Raw genomic sequence first — 21,155 nt, forward strand, 5'->3', positions numbered from 1 at the left:
TTCACATTTTGTAATGTTACAGTCTTATTCTAAAATTGTAAATTCAATTGAACATTATTTGGAAAGGTACACACCTGTCTATATAAGGTCCCACAGTTGACAGTGCACGTCAGAGCAAAAACCAAGCCATGAGGTCGAAGGAATTGACCGTAGAGCTCCGAAACAGGGTTGTTTTGAGGCACAGATCTGGGGAAGGGTAACAAAACAATGTCTGCAGCATTGAAGGTTTTCAAGAACACAGTGGCCTCCATCATTCTTAAATGGAAAAAGTTTGGAACCACCAAGACTCTTCCTAGAGTTGGCCGCCCGGCCAAACTGAGCAATCAGGGGAGAAGGGCCTTGGTCAGGGAGGTGACCAAGAAGCCGATGGTCACTCTGACAGAGCTTCAGAGTTCCTCTGTGGGGATGGGAGAATCTTCCAGAAGGACAACTGTATCTGCACCACTTTACCAATCACGTGAAGTAAAATGCACATGACAGCCCACTTGGAGTTTGCCAAAATGCACGTAAAGGACTCTCAGACCATGAGGAACAAGATTCTCTGGTCTCATGAAACCAAGATTGAACTCTTTGGCCTGAATGCCAAGCGTCACCTTGATGAAAACCTGCTCCAGAGCGCTCAGGACCTCAGATTGGGATGAAGGTTCACCTTCTAACTGGACAATGACCCTCAGCACACAGCCAAGACAACGCAGGATTGGCTTCGGGACAAGTCTCTGAATGTCCTTGAGTGGCCCAGCCAGAGCCCGGACTTGAACCCTATTGAACATCTCTGGAGAGACCTGAAAATAGCTGTGCAGCGATGCTCCCCATTCAACCTGACAGAGCTTGAGAGGATCTGCAGAGAAGAATGGTAGAAACTCCCCAAATACAGGTGTGCCAAGCTTGTAGCGTCATACCCAAGAAGACTCGAGGCTGTAATCACTGCCAAAGGTGCTTCAATAAAGTTAAGAACAAATTCTTATTTACAATGGTGGCCAACCCCCCCCCCCCGGCCAAACCCTCCCCTAACTCGGGCAACGCTGAGCCAATTGTGCGCCGCCCTATGGGACTCCCGATCACGGCCGGTTGTGACACAGCCTGGGAATGAACCAGGGTCTGTAGTGACGCCTGTAGCACTGCAATGCAGTGCCTTAGACCGCTGCGCCACTCTGGAGGAAAGTACTGAGTAAAAGGTCTAAGTAGTTATGGAAATGCCATATTTACAGGTTTTGTTTTAAATAAATTTACAAGAATAATTAAAAAAAAATGTAGCTTTGTCATTATGGAGTATTGTGTGTAGATTGATTGAGGGGGGAAAAAAATGATGTAATCAATTTTAGAATAAGGCTGTAACGTAACAAAATGAGGTCTGAATACTTTCCGAAGGCACTGTACATGCAGTATATTGTCTGTTCTATGTTCTGTTACGTTCCCCAGTTTCTGTGTTGTGGTTTTGTATGCGTGTCTTTCAGGATGGATTCCTATATCCTGTTCTGTTCTATGCTCTATTCTGTTCTATTCTAAATGCTATTCTCTGTTCTGTTCTATGTTCTATTCTATATTCTCTGTTCTATTCTATGTCCTGTTCTATTCTCTGTTTTGTTCTGTTTTGTTCTATTCTATGTTCTATTATATTATATTCTGTTGTATTATATTCTGTTGTATTATATTCTGTTGTATATTCTGTTGTATATTCTGTTGTATTATATTCTGTTGTATTATATTCTGTTGTATTATATTCTGTTGTATTATATTCTGTTGTATTATATTCTGTTGTATTATATTCTGTTGTATTATATTCTGTTGTATTATATTCTGTTGTATTATATTCTGTTCTGTTGTATTATATTCTGTTGTATTATATTCTGTTCTGTTGTATTATATTCTGTTGTATTATATTCTGTTGTATATTCTGTTGTATTATATTCTGTTGTATTATGTTCTGTTGTATTATATTCTGTTGTATTATGTTCTGTTGTATTATATTCTGTTGTATTATATTCTGTTGTATTATATTCTGTTGTATTATATTCTGTTGTATTATATTCTGTTGTATATTCTGTTGTATTATATTCTGTTCTGTTGTATTATATTCTGTTCTGTTGTATTATATTCTGTTCTGTTGTATTATATTCTGTTCTGTTGTATTATATTCTGTTGTATTATATTCTGTTGTATTATATTCTGTTGTATTATATTCTGTTGTATTATATTCTGTTGTATTATATTCTGTTGTATTATATTCTGTTGTATTATATTCTGTTCTATATTCTGTTGTATTATATTCTGTTGTATTCTGTTCTGTTCTATATTCTGTTGTATTCTGTTCTGTTGTATTATATTCTGTTGTATTATATTCTGTTGTATTATATTCTGTTGTATTCTGTTCTGTTGTATTATATTCTGTTGTATTATATTCTGTTGTATTATATTCTGTTGTATTCTGTTCTGTTGTATTATGTTCTGTTGTATTCTGTTCTGTTGTATTATATTCTTATGTTCTGTTCTGTTCTATTATATTCTGTTCTTTGTTCTATTCTGTTGTATACTATGTTCTATATTCTGTTGTATTATATTCTGTTCTATATTCTGTTGTATTATATTCTGTTCTATATTCTGTTCTATTATATTATGTTCTATATTCTGTTCTATTATATTATGTTCTATATTCTGTTCTATTATATTATGTTCTATATTCTGTTCTATTATATTATGTTCTATATTCTGTTATGTTCTATATTCTGTTCTATTATATTATGTTCTATATTCTGTTTCGTTCTCTATTCTGTTCTGTGCTTTTCCATTCTGTTCTAAAGAGCCAAATACACTGAAAGACACTGGTGTAGTGTGTGTGTAGTGTCAGTAATACAGTGGTCTGGTGTGTGTGTGATGTGTGATGTGTTTTTGTGTGCAGACTCGCAGTAGGGGTTCTAGACTGAACATAGTAATCATCGCTGAAGGGGCCATCGACAGAGCTGGTGAACCCATCTCTTCAAACTACGTCAAGGATGTAGGTCTTTAAGCAGCTCATTCTGTGTGCCTCTGTCTTCACATGAATCCCCGATCAACTCTGTCTTTATATGATCAACTCTGTCTTCACATGAAACCCCGATCAACTCTCTCTTTATATGATCAACTCTGTCTTCACATGAAACCCCGATCAACTCTGTCTTTATATGATCAACTCTGTCTTCACATGAAACCCCGATCAACTCTGTCTTTATATGATCAACTCTGTCTTCACATGAATCCCCGATCAACTCTGTCTTTATATGATCAACTCTGTCTTCACATGAATCCCCGATCAACTCTGTCTTTATATGATCAACTCTGTCTTCACATGAAACCCCGATCAACTCTGTCTTTATATGATCAACTCTGTCTTCACATGAATCCCCGATCAACTCTGTCTTTATATGATCAACTCTGTCTTCACATGAAACCCCGATCAACTCTGTCTTTATATGATCAACTCTGTCTTCACATGAAACCCCGATCAACTCTGTCTTTATATGATCAACTCTGTCTTCACATGAATCCCCGATCAACTCTGTCTTTATATGATCAACTCTGTCTTCACATGAAACCCCGATCAACTCTGTCTTTATATGATCAACTCTGTCTTCACATGAAACCCCGATCAACTGCATCAGTATTAATCTCACAGTGACTTCGTGTACTTTGTGAGACCATGACAATGAATGTGTCCCAAATTTGACCCTGTTCCCTTTGTAGTGCACTATAAAGAGAACAGGATGCATCCCATGACTGTATAAACATCTGTGTTCCCTTTGCTGACTTAACCTCGTTTCTCCACGTCTATTCTCTGGCTGGCTGACTGACTGACTGCTCCTCTCTCCATGTCTCTTCCCTGACTGACTGACTGCTCCATATCTCCACGTCTCTTCTCTGACTGGCTGACTGCTCCTCTCTCCGTGTCTCTTCCCTGACTGACTGACTGCTCCTCTCTCCATGTCTCTTCCCTGACTGACTGACTGCTCCTCTCTCCATGTCTCCATATCTATTCTCTGACTGACTGACTTGCTGACTGCTCCTCTCTCCATGTCTCCATGTGTTTTCTCTGACTGACTGTCTCTGTCTCATGTCTCTGTAGCTGGTAGAGAAGAGGCTGGGCTATGACACCCGGATCACTGTCCTCGGTCATGTACAGCGAGGGGAACACCCTCAGCCTTCGACCGGGTGCTGGTGAGTTGAGCTCCGTAACACTTTATGCACTTCTTATACGCTCCCTGGGGGCCCCTACTGTATTGGGGGCCCCTACTGTATTGGGGGCCCCTACTGTACCGGGGGCCCCTACTGTACCGGGGGCAGTTTAGATTGGAGTAGTGGGGGGTTCAGTTTAGATTGGAGTAGTGGGGGTTCAGTTTAGATTGGAGTAGTGGGGGATTTGGAGTAGTGGGGGTTTAGATTGGAGTAGTAGTGGGGTGTTTAGATTGGAGTAGTAGTGGGGTTTGGAGTGGAGTAGCGGGGGGTTTGGAGTGGAGTAGTAGGGGGTTTAGAGTGGAGTAGCGGGGGTTTGGAGTGGAGTAGTAGGGGGTTTAGAGTGGAGTAGTGGAGTGGAGTAGTGGGGGGTTTAGAGTGGAGTAGTGGGGGGTTTAGAGTGGAGTAGTGGGGGGTTTAGAGTGGAGTAGTGGGGGGTTTAGAGTGGAGTAGTGGGGGGTTTAGAGTGGAGTAGTGGGGGGTTTAGAGTGGAGTAGTGGGGGGTTTAGAGTGGAGTAGTGGGGGGGTTTAGAGTGGAGTAGTGGGGGGTTTGGAGTGGAGTGGTAGTGGGGGGTTTGGAGTGGAGTGGTAGTGGGGGGTTTGGAGTGGAGTGGTAGTGGGGGTTTGGAGTGGAGTGGTAGTGGGGGGTTTGGAGTGGAGTGGTAGTGGGGGGTTTGGGTGGAGTGGTAGTGGGGGTTTGGAGTGGTAGTGGGGGGTTTAGAGTGGAGTGGTAGTGGGGGGTTTGGAGTGGTAGTGGGGGTTTAGAGTGGAGTGGTAGTGGGGGGTTTAGAGTGGAGTGGTAGTGGGGGTTTAGAGTGGAGTGGTAGTGGGGGTGTGGAGTGGAGTGGTAGTGGGGGGTTCATGTTGGATTGTGTATATTGAAGCTGCAGTTTGTCAGAGGGTGTAATAGTGAATGCAGGGTTCAGAATGTAAGAGTGGTGCTGTACCAGCTGGCTGCTCCACTATGTCATTTAAAATATGAATTAAAATACTATTTTATTTCATATATTATTTGCTATACATTTCAGGCTCTAGATGGCAGGAAATGGCAGTTATGGGTGTTCAAAAAATCTGAGTCCAAAGTCCCACGGGACCTGCCCTGTGCCTCGTACTCAGCAGCGCCACCTTGTTAAGTCCTACGGGACCTGTCCAGTGCCTCGTACTCAGCAGCGCCACCTTGTTAAGTCCCACGGGACCTGCCCTGTGCCTCGTACTCAGCAGCGCCACCTTGTTAAGTCCTACGGGACCTGCCCAGTGCCTCGTACTCAGCAGCGCCACCTTGTTAAGTCCCACGGGACCTGCCCTGTGCCTCGTACTCAGCAGCGCCACCTTGTTAAGACCTGCCCTGTGCCTCGTACTCAGCAGCGCCACCTTGTTAAGTCCTACGGGACCTGCCCTGTGCCTCGTACTCAGCAGCGCCACCTTGTTAAGACCTGCCCTGTGCCTCGTACTCAGCAGCGCCACCTTGTTAACTCCTGTCCTGTTGTTGTTCCACAGAGCAGTAAGGTGGGAGTGGAGGCAGTAGTCGCTCTGTTAGAGGCCACTCCAGAGACCCCGGCCTGTGTCATCGGTCTGTCAGGAAACCAGGCTGTGCGCCTGCCTCTTATTGAGTGTGTACATATGGTGAGGTAGCTTCCTGTTTCAGAAGTTTTGAACCACTAACAAATTCTCCTAACAATAAACAATCCTGAATGGTTTTTGGTCCCCATGTCTGTAAATATAATCCCTTGTGCAGTTCCTCTCTCAAACTCTGCAACAGAGCGATACAGTCTTAATGTTTTTGAGGGAGGGTAGTGAGAGGGATTTGCACAAAGCGAATACTGACGATTGTATGATGTGTGTCTCGCCTGTAGACTAAAGAAGTCCAGAAGGCCATGAATGAAAAGAGGTTTGATGAAGCCATCCAACTGAGAGGAAGGTGAGATGTCAAATATCTATATGAATATGATCTATATAATGAATTATCTATCTCTATATATATCTCGATGAATTATCTATATGAATATGATATATATAGAATTATCTATATGAATATGATCTATCTATCTATTTATCTATCTATCTATCTATAATGAATTATCTATATGAATATGATCTATCTATCTATAATGAATTATCTATATGAATATGATCTATCTATAATGAATTATATATATATATCTATCTATCTATAATGAATTATCTATATGAATATGATACACCACGTGACCATAAGTATGTGGACACCATCTCTTCGAACATCTCATTCCAAAATCAAGGGCATTAATATGGAGTTGGTCCCCCCCTTTGCTGCTATAACAGCCATAAGAGCATTGGTGAGGTCGGGCTCTGTTGTTGGGCGATTAGGCCTGGCTCATAGTCGGTGATCCAATTCATCCCAAAGGTGTTCGATGGGGTTGAGGTTCAGGGCTCTGTGCAGGCCAGTCAAGTTCTTCCACACCGATCTCGACAAACCATTACTGTATGGACCTCGCTTTGTGCACGGGGGCATTGTCATGCTGAAACAGGAAAGGTCCTTCCCCAAACTGTTGCTACAAAGTTGGAAGCACAGAATCATCTAGAATGTCATTGTATGTTGTAGCATTAAGATTTCCCTTCACTGGACCTAAGGGGCCCGAACCATGAAAAACAGCCCTAGACCATTATTCCTCCTCCACCAAACTTTACAGTTGGCACATTGAATTCGGGCAGGTAGCTTTCTCCTGGCATCCGCCAAACCCAGTTTTGTTCATCAGACACTTACAGTTGACTGGGGGCAGCTCTAGCAGGGCAGAAATTTGACCAACTGACTTGTTGTAAAGCTGGCATCATATGATGGTGACACATTGAAAGTCACTGAGCTCTTCAGTGAGGCCATTCTACGGCCAGTGTTTGTCTATGGAGATTTAGTGTGCTCGGTTTTATACACTTGTTATCAATGGGTGTGGCTGAAATAGCTGAATCCACTTACTTGAACGGGTGTCCACATACTTTTGTACCGTGCATTCGGAAAGTAGTCAGACTTTTTCCACATTTTCTTACATTACAGCCTTATTCTAAAATGTATTCAATTTAATTTTTTCCTCATCAATCTACACAATACCCAATAATGACAAAGCAAAAACGTTTGCTAATTCATAAAAAAAAAAAAATGAAATATCATATTTACATAAGTATTCAGACCCTTTACTCAGTACTTTGTTGAAGCACCTTTGCCAGCGATTCCAGCCTTGAGTCTTCTTGGGTATGACACTACAAGCTTGGCACACCTGTATTTGGGGAGTTTCTCCCATTCTTCTCTGCAGATCCTCTCAAGCTCTGTCAGGTTGGATGGGGAGTGTCGCTGCAGAGCTATTTTCAGGTCTCTCCAGAGATGTTCGATCGGGTTCAAGTCCGGGCTCTGGCTGAGCCACTCGAGGACAGTCAGAGACTTGTCCCAAAGCCACTCCTGCGCTGTCTTGGCTGTGTGCTTAGGGTCGTTGTCCTGTTGGAAGCTGAACCTTCGCCCCAGTCTAAGGTCCTGAGCGCTCTGGAGCAGGTTTTCATCAAGGATCTCTCTGTACTTCGCTCCGTTCATCTTTCCCTTGATCCTGACTAGTCTCCCAGTCCCTGAAAAACATCCCCACAGCATGATGGTGGCACCACCATGCTTCACCATAGGGATGGTGCCAGGTTTCCTCCAGACGTGAAGCTTGGCATTCAGACCAAAGACTTCAATCAAGGTTACATCAGACCAGAGAGTCTGGTTTCTCATGGTCGAGAGTCTTTAGGTGCCTTTTGGCAAACTCCAAGCGGGCTGTCATGTGCCTTTACCTGAGGAGTGGCTTCTGTCTGTCCACTCTACCATAAAGGCCTGATTGGTGGAGTGCTGCAGAGATGGTTGTCCTTCTGGAAGGTTCTCCCATCTCCACAGAGGAACTCTGGAGCTCTGTTAGAGTGACCATTGGGTTCTTGGTTACTTCCCCTACCAAGGCCCTTCTCCCCCGATTGTTCAATTTGGCTGGGCTGCCAGCTGTAGGAAGAGTATTGGCGGTTCCAAACTGCTTCCATTTGAGAGCATTATGGCAAAGGGTGGCTACTTTGCAGATTCTCAAATATATTTTGATTTGTTGAATACTTTTTTGGTTACTACTTGATTCCAAATGTGTTATTTCATAGTTTTGATGTCTTCACTATTTTTCTACAATGTAGAAAATAGTACAAATAAAGAAACACTGGAATGAGTAGGTGTGGCCAAACTTTTAACTGGTATTGTATAAATATATTAGACGAACATAGATACAGCACATACAAACACCAGTCTCAACGTCAACAGTGGAGAGGCGATTCCGGGATGCTGGGCTTCTAGGCAGAGTTCCTCTGTCCAGTGTCTGTGTTCTTTTGACCATCTTAATCTTTTATTTTTATTGGCCAGTCTGAGATATGGCTGTTTCTTTGCAACTCTGCCTAGAAGGCCAGCATCCTGGAGTCACCTCTTCACTGTTGACGTTGAGACTGGTGTTTTGCGGGTGCTATTTAATGAAGCTGTCAGTTGAGGACTTGTGAGGCGTCTGTTTCTCAAACTAGACACACTAATGTACTTGTCCTCTTGCTCAGTTGTGCACCGGGGCCTCCCACTCCTCTTTCTATTCTACAGCCAGTTTGTGCTGTTCTGTGAGAGAGTAGAGAGTAGTACACAGCGTTGTACGAGATCTTCAGTTTCTTGGCAATTTCTCACATGGAATAGCCTTCATTTCTCAGAACAAGAATAGATTGATGAGTTTCAGAAGAAAGTTCTTTGTTTCTGGCCATTTTGAGCCTGTAATCGAACCCAGAAATGCTGATGCTCCAGATACTCAACTTGTCTGAAGGACAGTTTTATTGCTTCTTTAAATCAGAAAAACAGTTTTCAGCTGTGCTAACATAATTGCAAAAGGGTTTTCTAATGATCAATTAGCCTTTTTAAAATGATAAACTTGGATTAGCTAACACAACGTGCCATTGGAACACAGGAGTTATGGTTGCTGATAATGGGCCTCTGTTCCATTAAAAATCAGCCATTTCTAGCTACAATAGTCATTTACGACATCTACACCATATTTCTCATCAATTTGATGATATTTTAATGGACAACAAAATGTGCTTTTCTTTTTTTTTTTTTTAAACAAGGCCATTTCTAAGTGACCCCAAACTTTTAAACGGTAGTGTATTATGAAGTATGTATGTAAATGTGATATAATGAATGTAATATTAAGAACATTTTTGATATATGTTTTCTGAATATTATATCTTCGTTGTTTAGGAGCTTTGAGAACAACTGGAACATATACAAGCTGCTTGCCTTTCAGAAACCTGCTGTTACCAAGGTAGTGTATTGTACCTTTATTTAAACTAGGTAAGTCAGTTAAGCACAAATTCTTATTTACAATGACGGCCTAAACCCGGCCAAACATGGACGACGCTTGGGCCAATTGTGCGGCCGGGGACTGGGGACTGTAGTGACGTCTCTTGCACTGAGATGCAGTTCCTTAGACCGCTGCGTTACTCGGAAGCCTTAATATTCACTGTGAGACATTACTCCCATGACATGGCTGTAGACTCCTCTGTCCTATCTTTCTTCAGAGCGATCACACGCTGGCGGTGCTGAATGTGGGAGCTCCGGCAGCAGGGATGAATGCTGCGGTCCGGTCTGCTGTCAGAGTGGCGCTGGCCTACGGTCACAAGGTCTACTCTGTCAATGACGGCTTTGAGGGGCTGGCCAACGGAGCGGTGAGGATATAGTCTCTTTAGTATACAGCACTAAACATGCGATGGATGGATGATGGATGGATGATGGATGGAGAGAGAGGCAGTAGATTGATTCAGCAGTATTATCCAGATGGATGGATGGAGAGAGAGACAGTAGATTGATTCAGCAGTATTATCCAGATGGATGGATGGATGGATGGATGGATGGATGGATGGATGGATGGATGGAGAGAGAGACAGTAGATTGATTCAGCAGTATTATCCAGATGGATGGATGAAGAGAGAGACAGTAGATTGATTCAGCAGTATTATCTGGATGGATGGATGGATGGATGGAGAGAGACAGTAGATTGATTCAGCAGTATTATCCAGATGGATGGATGGATGGATGGATGGATGGATGATGGATGGAGAGAGAGACAGTAGATTGATTCAGCAGTATTATCCAGATGGATGGATGGATGGATGGATGATGGATGGAGAGAGACAGTAGATTGATTCAGCAGTATTATCCAGATGGATGGATGGATGGATGGATGGATGGAGAGAGACAGTAGATTGATTCAGCAGTATTATCCAGATGGATGGATGGATGGATGGATGGATGGATGGATGGATGGATGGAGAGAGAGACAGTAGATTGATTCAGCAGTATTATCCAGATGGATGGATGAAGAGAGAGACAGTAGATTGATTCAGCAGTATTATCCAGATGGATGGATGGATGGATGGATGGATGGATGATGGATGGAGAGAGACAGTAGATTGATTCAGCAGTATTATCCAGATGGATGGATGGATGGATGGATGGATGATGGATGGAGAGAGACAGTAGATTGATTCAGCAGTATTATCCAGATGGATGGATGGATGGATGGATGGATGGAGAGAGACAGTAGATTGATTCAGCAGTATTATCCAGATGGATGGATGGATGGATGGATGGATGGATGGATGGATGGATGATGGATGGAGAGAGAGACAGTAGATTGATTCAGCAGTATTATCCGGATGGATGGATGGAGAGAGAGACAGTAGATTGATTCAGCAGTATTATCTGGATGGATGGATGGATGGATGGAGAGAGACAGTAGATTGATTCAGCAGTATTATCCAGATGGATGGATGGATGGATGGATGGATGGATGGATGGATGGATGGATGATGGATGGAGAGAGAGACAGTAGATTGATTCAGCAGTATTATCCAGATGGATGGATGGATGGATGGATGGATGGATGGATGGATGGATGGAGAGAGAGACAGTAGATTGATTCAGCAGTATTATCCAGATGGATGGATGAAGAGAGAGACAGTAGATTGATTCAGCAGTATTATCCAGATGGATGGATGGATGGATGGATGGATGATGGATGGAGAGAGAGACAGTAGATTGATTCAGCAGTATTATCCAGATGGATGGATGGATGGATGGATGGATGATGGATGGAGAGAGACAGTAGATTGATTCAGCAGTATTATCCAGATGGATGGATGGATGGATGGATGGATGGAGAGAGACAGTAGATTGATTCAGCAGTATTATCCAGATGGATGGATGGATGGATGGATGGATGGATGGATGGATGATGGATGGAGAGAGAGACAGTAGATTGATTCAGCAGTATTATCCGGATGGATGGATGGAGAGAGAGACAGTAGATTGATTCAGCAGTATTATCTGGATGGATGGATGGATGGATGGAGAGAGACAGTAGATTGATTCAGCAGTATTATCCAGATGGATGGATGGATGGATGGATGGATGGATGGATGGATGGATGGATGATGGATGGAGAGAGAGACAGTAGATTGATTCAGCAGTATTATCCGGATGGATGGATGGATGGATGGATGGATGGATGGATGGATGGATGGAGAGAGAGAGACAGTAGATTGATTCAGCAGTATTATCTGGATGGATGGATGGATGGATGGAGAGAGACAGTAGATTGATTCAGCAGTATTATCCAGATGGATGGATGGATGGATGGATGGATGGATGGATGGATGATGGATGGAGAGAGAGACAGTAGATTGATTCAGCAGTATTATCCGGATGGATGGATGGAGAGAGAGACAGTAGATTGATTCAGCAGTATTATCTGGATGGATGGATGGATGGATGGAGAGAGACAGTAGATTGATTCAGCAGTATTATCCAGATGGATGGATGGATGGATGGATGATGGATGGAGAGAGAGACAGTAGATTGATTCAGCAGTATTATCCGGATGGATGGATGGATGGATGGATGGATGGATGGATGGAGAGAGAGAGACAGTAGATTGATTCAGCAGTATTATCCGGATGGATGGATGGATGATGGATGGAGAGAGAGACAGTAGATTGATTCAGCAGTATTATCCGGATGGATGGATGGATGGATGGATGGATGGATGGATGGAGAGAGAGAGACAGTAGATTGATTCAGCAGTATTATCTGGATGGATGGATGGATGGATGGAGAGAGACAGTAGATTGATTCAGCAGTATTATCCAGATGGATGGATGGATGGATGGATGGATGGATGGATGGATGATGGATGGAGAGAGAGACAGTAGATTGATTCAGCAGTATTATCCGGATGGATGGATGGAGAGAGAGACAGTAGATTGATTCAGCAGTATTATCTGGATGGATGGATGGATGGATGGAGAGAGACAGTAGATTGATTCAGCAGTATTATCCAGATGGATGGATGGATGGATGGATGATGGATGGAGAGAGAGACAGTAGATTGATTCAGCAGTATTATCCGGATGGATGGATGGATGGATGGATGGATGGATGGATGGAGAGAGAGAGACAGTAGATTGATTCAGCAGTATTATCCAGATGGATGGATGAAGAGAGACAGTAGATTGATTCAGCAGTATTATCCGGATGGATGGATGGATGGATGGATGGATGGATGGATGGAGAGAGACAGTAGATTGATTCAGCAGTATTATCCAGATGGATGGATGGATGGATGGATGGAGAGAGAGAGAGAGACAGTAGATTGATTCAGCAGTATTATCCGGATGGATGGATGGATGGATGGATGGATGGATGGATGAAGAGAGAGAGGCAGTAGATTGATTCAGCAGTATTATCCAGATGGATGGATGAAGAGAGAGACAGTAGATTGATTCAGCAGTATTATCCGGATGGATGGATGGATGGATGGAGAGAGACAGTAGATTGATTCAGCAGTATTATCCGGATGGATGGATGGATGGATGGATGGATGGATGGATGAAGAGAGAGAGGCAGTAGATTGATTCAGCAGTATTATCCAGATGGATGGATGAAGAGAGAGACAGTAGATTGATTCAGCAGTATTATCCGGATGGATGGATGGATGGATGGATGGAGAGAGAGAGAGAGACAGTAGATTGATTCAGCAGTATTATCCAGATGGATGGATGGATGGATGGATGGATGGATGGATGGAGAGAGAGAGACAGTAGATTGATTCAGCAGTATTATCCGGATGGATGGATGGATGGATGGATGGATGGATGGAGAGAGAGAGACAGTAGATTGTTTCAGCAGTATTATCCGGATGGATGGATGGATGGATGAAGAGAGAGAGACAGTAGATTGATTCAGCAGTATTATCTGGATGGATGGATGGATGGATGGATGGATGGATGAAGAGAGAGAGGCAGTAGATTGATTCAGCAGTATTATCTGGATGGATGGATGGATGGATGGATGGATGAAGAGAGAGAGGCAGTAGATTGATTCAGCAGTATTATCTGGATGGATGGATGGATGAAGAGAGAGAGGCAGTAGATTGATTCAGCAGTATTATCCAGATGGATGGATGGATGGATGGATGGATGGATGGATGGATGAAGAGAGAGAGACAGTAGATTGATTCAGCAGTATTATCCAGATGGATGGATGAAGAGAGAGACAGTAGATTGATTCAGCAGTATTATCTGGATGGATGGATGGATGGATGGATGGATGGATGGATGGATGGATGGATGGATGGATGGATGGATGGAGAGAGAGAGGCAGTAGATTGATTCAGCAGTATTATCCAGATGGATGGATGAAGAGAGAGACAGTAGATTGATTCAGCAGTATTATCCAGATGGGTATAGCAGCCTATATATACCAGCCTATAGCCTAGTGTCATCTGTCAAACAGGTAGGACTACCTCTCATTTCCTAAATAGGAAGAAATAGGTTCCAACACAAACCTACTGCAGCTCTTTAAGTGTTGCAGTCATTTCAGTCGCTGTAGTAGCTGACGTGTATAGTGTTGAGTCATCCACATACATACACTCTGGCTTTACTCAAAGCCAGTGGCATGTGGTCAGTAAAGATTGAAAAAAGCAAGGGGCCTAAACAGCTGCCCTGGGGAATTCCTGATTCTACCTGGATTATGTTGGAGAGGCTTCCATTAAAGAAAACCCTCTGTGTTCTGTTAGACAAGTAACTCTTTATCCACATTATAGCAGGGGGTGTAAAGCCATTATAGCAGGGGGTGTAAAGCCATTATAGCAGGGGGTGTAAAGCCATAACACACACGTTTTTCCAGCAGCAGATTATGATCAATAATGTCAAAAGCTGCACTGAAGTATAACAAAACAGTCCCCACAATCTTTTTATCATCAATTTCTCTCAGCCAATCATCAGTCATTTATGTAAGTGCTGTGCTGGTTGAATGTCCTTCCCTATAAGCGTGTTGAGTTTGTTGTAAATTCGTTTACTGTGAAATAGCATTACATCTGGTCAAATACAATTTTTTCCAAAAGTTTACTAAGGGTTGGTAACAGGCTGATTGGTCGGCTATTTGAGCCAGTAAAAGGGGGCTTTACTATTCTTAGGTACCGGAATTACTTTAGCTTCCTCCAGGCCTGAGGGAACTCTAGTAGGTTTAGATTGAAGATGTGGGAAAATAGGAGTGGCAATATCGTCCGCTATTATCCTCAGTCATTTTCCATCCAAGTTTTCAGACCCCGGTGGCTTGTCATTGTTGATAGACAACAATAATTTTTAAACTTCTTCCACACTCACTTTGCATAATTCAAAATTACAATGTGATAATCCATGTGGGGATAATTGTGACAGAGAGAACTGACTGATTTATAATCCCCACTGCACATTTTCAAATCGGATCAATAAAGATATTGATTGACTGAGGTGTGTGTTCTTTCTTCACCAGGTGACCGAGATCGAGTGGCACGGTGTGGCTGGATGGACTGGCCAGGGTGGATCTCTACTGGGGACTAAACGGTCTGTTTTTAACAATGACGATTAGGAGGGAAAAGCAGTCGATAGTTTGTACTCACTGTGGTTATTGGCGTGCCCTTTTTTTTAAAAATTTTATATATTTTTTTTTAATTAGGAAGATGTCCTCCTGAATTGTGTTTGGTGTGGGGGTTCTTTGTGCTCTACAGAACCCTTCCCAGTACTTGCATGCAGAAGATCGTGGACACCATCAACAAGCATGGAATCCAGGCTCTGCTGATCGTCGGTGGATTTGAGGTACCAGTTACAGACAAACGGAACATTATATTGAGATTGGTGTTAGTATTCCTTATTAATGGCGTACATGGCGGTGCGGTGCTGCATCGGATGATTAACCTCTCTTCCTCAAAATGTTGTGTTTTTTTAGTCACACATGTTCTGTTTTGATTTTATCTTTCTACGATGTACTATTTCATTTTAAAGTTCGTGTCGTTAGCTGTTAGAAAGACTAAACAACGTGACTGTGTTGATGAGTATTGGATCATTTATGAAATAATACTGTGGTTCGATAGTCACTGGTAACGGCCTCCGTCTGATGGTGTGTGTGTGTGTGTTCTCTCTACAGGCATACGAGGGCGTGCTGGAGTTATATGATGCTCGTGGTAGTTTTGACGAGTTGTGTATCCCGATGGTGGTAATTCCTGCCACTATCAGTAATAACGTGCCCGGGACAGACTTCAGTCTGGGGGCTGACACGGCCGTCAACGCTGCTATGGAGGTCAGTCTGATATTTCACCAAAGATAAAACACATATAAAACCCAAAGGGTTAATTTCCAGTGTGGTCGTCTCTGGCAACAAGATGGCAGGTGAATCTAGATTGACACTGTAAACTCAATTTTAAAAACATGAGGCCAACCAGATGTCTAGACCAGACCCCTTCACCTCCGACTCTGTTGCCTTTAGCTGGGCCTGTTTTTAGCATAGTAACATCACACAGAGCCCTCGTAAGAGTTTATATGTTTGGAAGTTAAATGTGCAATCTACTGTTGAAGCAATAACAAGGTGGACTCCCTGCCACTGTTTTGGAGAAATGTTATAGTTGTAACCATGTTTGTAGGTTTAACCATGTTTATAGTTGTAACCATGTTTATAGTTGTAACCATGTTTGTAGGTTTAACCATGTTTATAGTTGTAACCATGTTTATAGTTGTAACCATGTTTGTAGGTTTAACCATGTTTATAGTTGTAACCATGTTTATAGGTTTAACCATGTTTATAGTTGTAACCATGTTTGTAGGTTTAACCATGTTTATAGTTGTAACCATGTTTATAGTTGTAACCATGTTTATAGTTGTAACCATGTTTGTAGTTGTAACCATGTTTGTAGTTGTAACCATGTTTATAGTTGTAACCATGTTTATAGTTGTAACCATGTTTATAGTTGTAACCATGTTTATAGTTGTAACCATGTTTATAGTTGTAACCATGTTTGTAGGTTTAACCATGTTTGTAGGTTTAACCATGTTTGTAGGTTTAACCATGTTTGTAGGTTTAACCATGTTTATAGTTGTAACCATGTTTATAGTTGTAACCATGTTTATAGTTGTAACCATGTTTATAGTTGTAACCATGTTTATAGTTGTAACCATGTTTATAGTTGTAACCATGTTTATAGTTGTAACCATGTTTATAGTTGTAACCATGTTTATAGTTGTAACCATGTTTATAGTTGTAACCATGTTTATAGTTGTAACCATGTTTATAGTTGTAACCATGTTTATAGTTGTAACCATGTTTATAGTTGTAACCATGTTTATAGTTGTAACCATGTTTATAGTTGTTAACCATGTTTATAGTTGTAACCATGTTTGTAGTTGTAACCATGTTTGTAGGTTTAACCATGTTTATAGTTGTAACCATGTTTATAGGTTTAACCATGTTTATAGTTGTAACCATGTTTGTAGGTTTAACCATGTTTATAGTTGTAACCATGTTTATAGTTGTAACCATGTTTATAGTTGTAACCATGTTTGTAGTTGTAACCATGTTTATAGTTGTAACCATGTTTATAGTTGTAACCATGTTTATAGTTGTAACCATGTTTATAGGTTGTAACCATGTTTGTAGGTTTAACCATGTTTGTAGGTTTAACCATGTTTGTAGGTTTAACCATGTTTGTAGGTTTAACCATGTTTGTAGGTTTAACCATGTTTGTAGGTTTAACCATGTTTATAGTTGTAACCATGTTTATAGTTGTAACCATGTTTATAGTTGTAACCATGTTTATAGTTGTAACCATGTTTATAGTTGTAACCATGTTTATAGTTGTAACCATGTTTATAGTTGTAACCATGTTTATAGTTGTAACCATGTTTGTAGGTTTAACCATGTTTATAGTTGTAACCATGTTTATAGTTGTAACCATGTTTATAGTTGTAACCATGTTTATAGTTGTAACCATGTTTATAGTTGTAACCATGTTTATAGTTGTAACCATGTTTATAGTTGTAACCATGTTTGTAGGTTTAACCATGTTTATAGTTGTAACCATGTTTGTAGGTTTAACCATGTTTATAGTTGTAACCATGTTTATAGTTGTAACCATGTTTTAACCATGTTTATAGTTGTAACCGTGTTTATAGTTGTAACCGTGTTTATAGCTGTAACCGTGTTTATAGCTGTAACCATGTTTATAGTTGTAACCATGTTTATAGCTGTAACCATGTTTTAACCATGTTTATAGTTGTAACCATGTTTATAGTTGTAACCATGTTTATAGCTGTAACCGTGTTTATAGCTGTAACCGTGTTTATAGCTGTAACCGTGTTTATAGCTGTAACCGTGTTTATAGTTGTAACCGTGTTTATAGTTGTAACCATGTTTATAGCTGTAACCATGTTTTAACCATGTTTATAGTTGTAACCGTGTTTATAGTTGTAACCGTGTTTATAGTTGTAACCATGTTTATAGTTGTAACCATGTTTTAACCATGTTTATAGTTGTAACCATGTTTATAGTTGTAACCATGTTTATAGCTGTAACCATGTTTTAACCATGTTTATAGCTGTAACCATATTTATAGCTGTAACCATGTTTATAGTTGTAACCATGTTGTAACCATGTTTATAGCTGTAACCATGTTTTAACCATGTTTATAGCTGTAACCATGTTTTAACCATGTTTATAGCTGTAACCATGTTTTAACCATGTTTATAGCTGTAACCGTGTTTAGTTTTAACCGTGTTTAGTTTTAACCGTGTTTAGTTTTAACCATATAGTTTTAACCGTGTTTATAGTTTTAACCATGTTTATAGTTTTAACCGTGTTTATAGCTGTAACCATGTTTTAACCATGTTTATAGCTGTAACCATGTTTTAACCATGTTTATAGCTGTAACCGTGTTTAGTTTTAACCATATAGTTTTAACCGTGTTTATAGCTGTAACCATGTTGTAACCATGTTTTAACCATGTTTATAGCTGTAACCATGTTGTAACCATGTTTTAACCATGTTTATAGCTGTAACCATGTTGTAACCATGTTTTAACCATGTTTATAGCTGTAACCATGTTGTAACCATGTTTTAACCATGTTTATAGCTGTAACCATGTTGTAACCATGTTTTAACCATGTTTATAGTTGTAACCATGTTTTAACCTGTAACCATGTTTATAGGTGTAACCATGTTTTAACCATGTTTATAGCTGTAACCATGTTTTAACCATGTTTATAGCTGTAACCATGTTTTAACCATGTTTATAGCTGTAACCATGTTTTAACCATGTTTATAGTTGTAACCATGTTTATAGCTGTAACCATGTTTATAGCTGTAACCATGTTTTAACCATGTTTATAGCTGTAACCATGTGTTGACCATGTTTATAGCTGTAACCATGTGTTGACCATGTTTATAGCTGTAACCATGTGTTGACCATGTTTATAGCTGTAACCATGTGTTGACCATGTTTATAGCTGTAACCATGTGTTGACCATGTTTTAACCATGTTTATAGTTTTAACCATGTTTATAGCTGTAACCATGTTGTAACCATGTTTATAGCTGTAACCATGTTTATAGCTGTAACCATGTTTATAGCTGTAACCATGTTGTAACCATGTTTATAGCTGTAACCATGTTGTAACCATGTTGTAACCATGTTTATAGCTGTAACCATGTTGTAACCATGTTTTAACCATGTTTATAGCTGTAACCATGTTGTAACCATGTTTTAACCATGTTTATAGCTGTAACCATGTTTATAGTTGTAACCATGTTTGTAGGTTTAACCATGTTTATAGTTGTAACCATGTTTATAGTTGTAACCATGTTTATAGTTGTAACCATGTTTATAGTTGTAACCATGTTTGTAGGTTTAACCATGTTTGTAGGTTTAACCATGTTTGTAGGTTTAACCATGTTTATAGTTGTAACCATGTTTATAGTTGTAACCATGTTTATAGTTGTAACCATGTTTATAGTTGTAACCATGTTTATAGTTGTAACCATGTTTATAGTTGTAACCATGTTTGTAGTTGTAACCATGTTTGTAGTTGTAACCATGTTTGTAGTTGTAACCATGTTTATAGTTGTAACCATGTTTATAGCTGTAACCATGTTTTAACCATGTTTATAGCTGTAACCATGTTTTAACCATGTTTATAGTTGTAACCATGTTTTAACCATGTTTATAGCTGTAACCGTGTTTATAGCTGTAACCGTGTTTATAGCTGTAACCGTGTTTATAGCTGTAACCGTGTTTATAGCTGTAACCGTGTTTATAGCTGTAACCGTGTTTATAGCTGTAACCGTGTTTATAGCTGTAACCGTGTTTATAGCTGTAACCGTGTTTATAGTTGTAACCGTGTTTATAGCTGTAACCATGTTTTAACCATGTTTATAGTTGTAACCGTGTTTATAGTTGTAACCATGTTGTAACCATGTTTATAGTTGTAACCATGTTTATAGTTGTAACCATGTTTTAACCATGTTTATAGCTGTAACCATGTTTTAACCATGTTTATAGCTGTAACCATATTTATAGCTGTAACCATGTTTATAGTTGTAACCATGTTGTAACCATGTTTATAGCTGTAACCATGTTTTAACCATGTTTATAGCTGTAACCATGTTTTAACCATGTTTATAGCTGTAACCATGTTTTAACCATGTTTATAGCTGTAACCGTGTTTAGTTTTAACCATGTTTATAGCTGTAACCGTGTTTAGTTTTAACCGTGTTTAGTTTTAACCGTGTTTAGTTTTAACCATATAGTTTTAACCGTGTTTATAGTTTTAACCATGTTTATAGTTTTAACCGTGTTTATAGCTGTAACCATGTTTTAACCATGTTTATAGCTGTAACCATGTTTTAACCATGTTTATAGCTGTAACCGTGTTTAGTTTTAACCATATAGTTTTAACCGTGTTTATAGCTGTAACCATGTTGTAACCATGTTGTAACCATGTTTTAACCATGTTTATAGCTGTAACCATGTTGTAACCATGTTTTAACCATGTTTATAGCTGTAACCATGTTGTAACCATGTTTTAACCATGTTTATAGTTGTAACCATGTTTTAACCTGTAACCATGTTTATAGGTGTAACCATGTTTTAACCATGTTTATAGCTGTAACCATGTTTTAACCATGTTTATAGCTGTAACCATGTTTTAACCATGTTTATAGCTGTAACCATGTTTTAACCATGTTTATAGCTGTAACCATGTTTTAACCATGTTTATAGCTGTAACCATGTTTTAACCATGTTTATAGCTGTAACCATGTGTTGACCATGTTTATAGCTGTAACCATGTGTTGACCATGTTTATAGCTGTAACCATGTGTTGACCATGTTTATAGCTGTAACCATGTGTTGACCATGTTTTAACCATGTTTATAGTTTTAACCATGTTTATAGCTGTAACCATGTTGTAACCATGTTTATAGCTGTAACCATGTTGTAACCATGTTTATAGCTGTAACCATGTTTATAGCTGTAACCATGTTTATAGCTACAGTGTAACCATGTTTATAGCTGTAACCATGTTGTAACC

General features: G+C 40.2%; 1 protein-coding gene across 1 annotated transcript in view; it reads left to right on the forward strand.

Moving 5' to 3' along the window:
- The window catches only part of LOC106582566 (ATP-dependent 6-phosphofructokinase, liver type), a 57,715-nt gene that overhangs the window by 27,518 nt on the left and 9,042 nt on the right, over window positions 1–21,155 (forward strand). The window contains 10 exon segments of the mRNA XM_045712385.1: window positions 2,897–2,992; window positions 4,097–4,154; window positions 4,157–4,188; window positions 5,701–5,826; window positions 6,057–6,121; window positions 9,464–9,527; window positions 9,784–9,930; window positions 15,077–15,147; window positions 15,312–15,399; window positions 15,728–15,880. Of these exon segments, the coding sequence (XP_045568341.1) occupies window positions 2,897–2,992; window positions 4,097–4,154; window positions 4,157–4,188; window positions 5,701–5,826; window positions 6,057–6,121; window positions 9,464–9,527; window positions 9,784–9,930; window positions 15,077–15,147; window positions 15,312–15,399; window positions 15,728–15,880 (900 nt within the window).

The sequence above is a fragment of the Salmo salar genome, unplaced genomic scaffold, assembly GCF_905237065.1.
Source record: "Salmo salar unplaced genomic scaffold, Ssal_v3.1, whole genome shotgun sequence".
In the NCBI taxonomy this organism is placed as follows: Eukaryota; Metazoa; Chordata; class Actinopteri; order Salmoniformes; family Salmonidae; genus Salmo; species Salmo salar.